General features: G+C 37.9%; 1 protein-coding gene across 7 annotated transcripts in view; it reads left to right on the top strand.

Moving 5' to 3' along the window:
* Positions 1–6350: 6350 nt before the first annotated feature.
* The window catches only part of slc44a5b (solute carrier family 44 member 5b), a 36873-nt gene continuing 36469 nt past the window's right edge, over positions 6351–6754 (top strand). For 5 of the 7 annotated variants that reach the window (XM_020650036.3, XM_020650034.3, XM_065955959.1 and 2 more), the window contains exon 1: positions 6352–6575. In XM_020650036.3, the coding sequence (XP_020505692.2) occupies positions 6539–6575 (37 nt within the window). In that variant the 5' untranslated portion in view covers positions 6352–6538. Of the gene's footprint in view, positions 6576–6754 lie in introns of all 7 variants that reach the window. The other 2 variants (XM_065955960.1, XM_065955957.1) reach the window with 1 other exon arrangement.

Raw genomic sequence — 6754 nt, 5'->3', positions numbered from 1 at the left:
AAACAATGACAGAAGCGGGAAAACATACAAAGGTAGGAAGTTGGCCAACAAAGGAGGAAACGCCGAATATCAAAATTATATTGAAAAATAAAGGCTCACTGAACATTATGATGAAATTAATGTGTTTTATAGACATATTTTTACATTTGATGCCACATTGCACATTTTTGGATGTTCTAGTTTACTAACAAAATATGTCACAATTGCCTCTTATCGGAAAAAGTAAACGTTCTCAACACACAGTGTGAAAAGCTCATTTTCTCATCACATGACGTTTTAATGGAAAATATATTCTCATATCCCTGTAATGGATTTAGTATAAGAAAATTAGTTTCTAATGAAATGTTTTAAGACTCATTTCAAAATAGGATTTTTGGTTTAATTTATTTGAATGTTAGAAATTAGTTTAGTTTGAAGAGGTCAAATAGCTATAGGAAGACTTAAATTATGAAGATCAACTTTAATTTGTTCATAAAGTTAATCTTCATACAGCAAGTGTTGCTAGAGCTTTTGACCACTTCATGCACCTTGGTAGTTGGTGTAGTTGTGCCAGAAAATCCCACTCTGCTTCTCTAGACAATTGTCTTAATGTAAGAAGTTTTATGAATTCGAAAAAAAATGTGTTTCTTGGGTAAATGGCATTTCAGCAAGGCCAGAGGATACTTATCAGTTTATGGAGCAAGACCTATTGAGGGATGATGAGAACAAAACATTAGAAGTGAAAACGATGCCAGCTCAGACGGTGTCTATAAAAATACTCATTCTCAATTTCCCAGCTCCTTTCCGAAGAGATTACAGCCTCTAGCAAGTCTGTCTCCCACAATGAGCTTCTGCTGCTTAGGTTGCCATGAAAACAATAAGGAAAATTGTTCCTAATTGCCAAACAATGTAAAACAAATACTCAAAGAAAAGAAAAGAAAAAGTGGTGGCTGAAACCATTAATGATCCTGGCTGCAGTTTGAGGGAAAAGGGGAGGAGCTTAACTCAGGCTCTTGTAGACAAGCCCACAGGTGCAGCAGATCAGAAGTCGATGATGTACGGAGGTCAGGTAGTACCTCAGAGAAAATAAAAACAAGATCTGTTTTGCATGTAACAATAAAAACACGGGCATTTAAAAAGAAAATAACAGCAGTTAAAAAAAAGCATTGCTACCAAAATCAAATTTCTTATCACTATACATAAGATATAAGAAAAATTCAAACTAAAGATTAAATACATTTTGTAAACAAGGGTCCACAGACATAGGCTGTGTCTGAAATCACTCCCTATTCACTATGCTGCATAGTACACCATACAGTATAGTGAAAAGAGAGTGATTTCGGACACAGCCATTGTGTTCATGCCAGATTGAGTAAAATCACACTCTACACAGACATTCATTTTGTAATGTGTTGTTTTGTGATTTGCCAGGATGGTTCACTTTGGATTTGTGGGAATTGATAAAGTAATTTATCTGAAAGAAACCCAACCAGAACAGATGCTGCAAGAAAGATCCGGGTAGCCTACTTTAAAGCTACAGTGGGGACAACATGTTTTTGCTTTTATGTTTTTGGCCCAGATTTGATCAAAGTTGAAACAAGTTCCTCTTCAGACTCTCTAGCTTGATATGGGCTGAAACAGGAAATGCAACAGTGATATAATATCCCATCAATAAGAAACTATAGAAATAAATCACACTCGGCTAATTTCAATTGAGAGAGGAAAACAACACAAATACATCGTAGCTAAAAAAGTAAAACCCAAAGTGTAAATGTAATATATTGTTAATATAATGTTATACCAGAAATGTTTTAAACACAGATTAGGTGGATGAATGTAACTTCTCCCAAGTTTACACACGATGCTTTGATCATCTCATGATGCAGATGCATTCCTACAAATAAATGCACACCTGTGTAAGAAGGCTTAATGGCGTTACCGCTGTCTTCTCTCAAAGCTCTCAAAACCTGAGATAATTGAATTAAAGATCGCCAAAGGAATGAACTACACAAACATAGAGGTCCAGTTAATTATCTGAATAAGCTATGTTGATGTCTTGAAGACAGCTGCACCTGTCACTTAAAGCAACCAATGCTCCTTAATATGCATAACTTGAAGGCTTAAAACTATTTAAATAGTTATATTATATACAATGCCAATCCCTGTGAAGTTGTCATAATCAGAAAGATAAGCCATTGAGGTTTTCTATAGCAGGCTTTAAAGAGTCCATATTATGCCCTTTTTGGGGTTCGTATATTTAATTTAATTTAATGTACCTACTAAAGTATGTTCACTATAGCTAAAGTAAAAAAAAAGTGTCTGTTTTCATGAACTGCCGCTCCATGCACCGGCTCGCTTCTGAATCTCTCTCTAAGGCTCTGAAGTACCCACGTTCAGAGTCCCCACATGTGCCAAGTCTGATCTGATTGGTCAGCCTGTTGGCTCTGCCGTAATTGGTCAGTTGCTCAGCCACTCTGGCTCCGAGGGCCGGGGAGCAAAAACATTAGCACCTTAGCACTACTGTGCTACCACAGACTACGGCATATCGTGGGCGTGCCACAGAAGTTAACGGGCATACAACATGAGCTGCTGGGCTTGCCACAACGAGCCAATGGGCTTAGATCAGTGATATCACACTGACAAGATGTCATACTGGCAAAGAAATTTCGAGGGGGGCTAGAACCGAGCGTTACATGCAGCTAATGCTGCAGCTAACAGGAGGACGTAGGAGAAGCTGCGTTTCCGCAAACTTTTTTTGCAAATAGATGTGCCTAAACATGCACAGGACACTTGGAAAACACACTAAAAAGTATAATATGGGCCCTTTAAATATGATTAATTCTACTGTCAAATTTGTCTATTTAATGGGGATTGAGCTGCTAATGTCATGAACCTCAAGTGGCCACTTGAGGAACTACAATTTTTGACACTTCACCGGCTTCATTTTTCAGCCCTGAAGGTTTCCTCTTAGTTGACCACATTTATCCATCCATTAACTATACCGCCCTTCCCGTTAGGGGTCGCGGTGGGCTTGAGCCAATCCCAGCTGCCTTTGGGCGAGAGGCGGGGTACACCCTGGACTGTTAGCGTGCTCGCTTGACATATAGAGACAGACAACCAGCCACACTCACATTCACACCTACAGGCAGTGTAGAGGATTAATCTAACAAGCATGTCTTTGGACTGAAGGAGGAAGCCAGAGTACTGGGAGAAAACCCACACATGCACGAGGGGCAGAACATGACAAACTCCACACTGGGAGGCCCTGTACAACAGGGATTCAAACCATGAACCTCCTCACTGTGAGGCGCTGCACCACTGTTCATCCCTTCATCAGTACCTGTAGCTTATGGGAAATGTTGTATGCTGAACTTCACTGAAATTATGTTATTTGTTTAATGCCAATGATACAAAATTAAATATTTTTTCCCCTCTTGTCTCTTTGTAAAAGCAGATCGGTGCAGATGTTGGAACATTTTAACTTAAATATCAATGTTGCCCTGATAAAAGTATGAATCAACCAAATTCTCTAAATCAATCTCTGTACCTTCTGCAGACAAAGGTATTTTTTATTATTATTTTCTAGAAACATTAATAACATCTCAATAAATATGTATTTACTTTTGAAACACATTTAAACAATGTTAACAAAGTGCTTCACATAAAAACAAACGCATTTAAGAACAAATTATAAGAACCCAAACACAAAAGAACCCAAACACGCACCAAAGTAACCCGAGCAACACATAAACCCAATAAAATGAATATAGACAAAAGAAGTGGACAAAAGAAGCAAAGATGTAGAGGATAAGAAATTATAAATAATTGTTAAGCTGTGACAAAAGTTTAAAAGAAAGCCCCTGGATACAGAGACAATGATTTATAATCTTGCATTTTCTGGCCTGAGAGATAAAACAAAGTCATTATCTTTGCAAACTGACTCATCATGGACTGGCTCCAAACTTATCACTGAAGCATTTTTTTTATACTTAATGTGGAATTGTGTGTACCCAATGGACTGGAAAGGAGACAAATAACCACCTAGATTGTGCTACTACTGCTCTATTGAATCTCCTCCTGTATGGTGGGACTTTGGGTTTCTAAATGTCAGAAGGGTTCATCTGCAGCAATTGTAACCACTGAATTCTAAAGAAAAAGATTGTGTTTGGAGCATCTTCATCCATCTAAACTGTAAAAAGACATGCAAACTAAACCACCACAAATGTCCCTGTAATTGTCACGGCCATCCTCCATTATGTGGTGAATAGTTAGCAAGCTGTTGGCATTCATCATTTTCACAGAATGACAAGCAGATGGGCTGCCAACTCTTGAAAATACAGTGATTCTTAGATGAGAACACAATTCACCCAGGAAATGTATCATTGTCCTTGTTTAGAATGATGGCACTAATGCCAATAACAAATCATTTGCTTAACCTTGGCTTGCATGCGATCAATATGAATATTTTACCACTACTCATTAAAATAATGAAACATGGGAAATTAGAAAACAAGTTAGTAAGGCAAAACAGCAACACTTTTATAATAACAATAAAACATGCACACAACAGAAATGTCCAAATGTAATATAAAAACATCTAAAATCCATCCATTTATCTGTTGTATACATTTCTAAATCTTCTGAAAATACTCTGTTGGTTTCCCTTTTTGATTGTGTTGTGTGCTGTTGCTTGACAACCCTTTACACCAATAGGCTCTAGATCTGTAGGAACACTCCTCAGCCATAAAGGGTTGCCTACCACTGAATTAGACCTCTGTCACCCAGATTGATTGTTCTACATTTACTATATTACACTTGGCAATAATGTGATTATAATTCTCTCTGTGTGCCATGAGCTGATCCTGGTACATCTTATCTGTCCCAGGGAATCCAATCCCTTCTTAATGACTGGCCTTTGGCAACCTGATTTCTCATTTCTTTTATCTACACAGCATTAACAGCAAGACATCACTTTTTAGAAAACAGCTTGTAATACAAATGACCTGTCCATTTCTAATTTATTCTTCGTAAAATGCACAGTATTTTAATGTTGTATATGTTCTCTTATTAAAAAGCTTGTAACATGAAGATTAAGGGTGAATCCCTTTGGCTGCAGATGTCACAGATAAAACATGCTTCTTTCTTGATCTTACGTTGTTTATACTGCTTGTAAATCTCACCCTATGGCTCTTAAATCAGCTGTGAATGATTTCCAGTCTTTGCTGCCAGTTCTTGGTCAAAGTCACTATATGAACTATCTAAGACATTAATCGATGGGTATCTGTTTGGAGTTTATAATGTGTAGAGCTCATACTACTTTTTTTTCTTAAGCATGTTTTAGTTCTTGAATATTGTTGTTCTCTGCATTCCAATGCAAATAGTATTTTTTTCCTTTCCTCCACTTCATTTATCGATTTTTTCCTCTTTTTTAAAGAATATTTCATCTGTAAATTAGGCTATACTATTTAAAAATGATGATGGATTGTTTTAATACATAATATAACAATAGACAGTGCTTGATGGAATCAAGAGGGTCACCCACAATGGTCTGAACAAATATGCACTCTATTGTGTAATGCTTTCTCAGACCCCTCCCAGTACCACCGTGGTGCATGATTTACATCTCAATGGCCCTCATTAATCTTTTCTGCACCTGTTTGATTAGTAGATTTTTGTTATAAAATATTTTGACCTATAGTTGCTCCATTTACTTTGAACTAGTCAGCTATAGTGGGAGCACCTATGCAGGACCTAAATTAAATGTTTTCCCCAAATATAGAGTTAATGCAAATGATATGAATTAGAACCAAACGAAAGTTAACAGGCAGACTTAAAGACAAAAAAAAAGATAAAAATTTGTGCTATATGAGCAATTTGCAGTGAAAGACTTGATACCCTCACTTTTAATTTTAGGTTAAAAATGAAAACTCCTGACTGACTACACTTTTGTTTTTCTCTGAGTCAAAAGTATCTGCAATGTCGGAGAAAAGCCAGCTGATGTCAGTATTTCTCTTTTGGACACCTCAGTGAGGACAGCCCTATCACTGCCACCCAAAAATACTGGGCTACCTGCAATAGTTGTTGTATTATTAATCAGCCAGAAAAAGGGCAACTTGAAAATCTCTACATAGAGATTGCATAGAAAAGGCGCGCGTAATAGTCTCTGTTCGATAGAGACTTTGATATAGGCCTGAATACTTAAAATGTTCATGTCATCCGAGAATCGGCACAAAACGATGCAAATGTGTGCTTTAAATCACGTCATAACGTCAACGAGGGGGGGAAAAAAGAGATACTCAGCAACAACAGCCACTGAGCACTGCGTCCCCTTTAAGACCGTTTTGGAATAATTAATGACGTCGTGCTGTAAACACGACTGACGCTCAGCTGCGTGGCCGAAGCATCCTCACAGAACCCGAAAAGACCTCTCCAGGTTGCAGTGTTTATTTCTCCACGGGACCACGGAAAGGCATTGAAATAACTGCGGTTCACCTTCTCGACTCTCATATGCGGTCTCCAAACCCTACACGACGGTGCTGCATCTGTCTTACTAAGTGCCATGGCTAGAAAGACGGACATTCCCTCTTCTTACTATGGTGAGTCGGTTCGTCTTTGTTGTAAAAGCCAGGACAACATTCCTCTGTACTGTGTACCGTTAAGACATAACACGGTATTTTCTTCAGCCCGATTGATGTTTGACTCCTTGCTGTGTTTTACAGGAATTATAGCTGGCGTACATTTTAAGTGCTAGATGTCTGTTTAACGATTGGCATGA

This window comes from Labrus bergylta, chromosome 6 (assembly GCF_963930695.1).
Source record: "Labrus bergylta chromosome 6, fLabBer1.1, whole genome shotgun sequence".
Lineage (NCBI taxonomy): Eukaryota > Metazoa > Chordata > Actinopteri > Labriformes > Labridae > Labrus > Labrus bergylta.
Note: the sequence above shows the minus strand (reverse complement) of the source record. Positions and strands in the feature narration are given on the sequence as shown.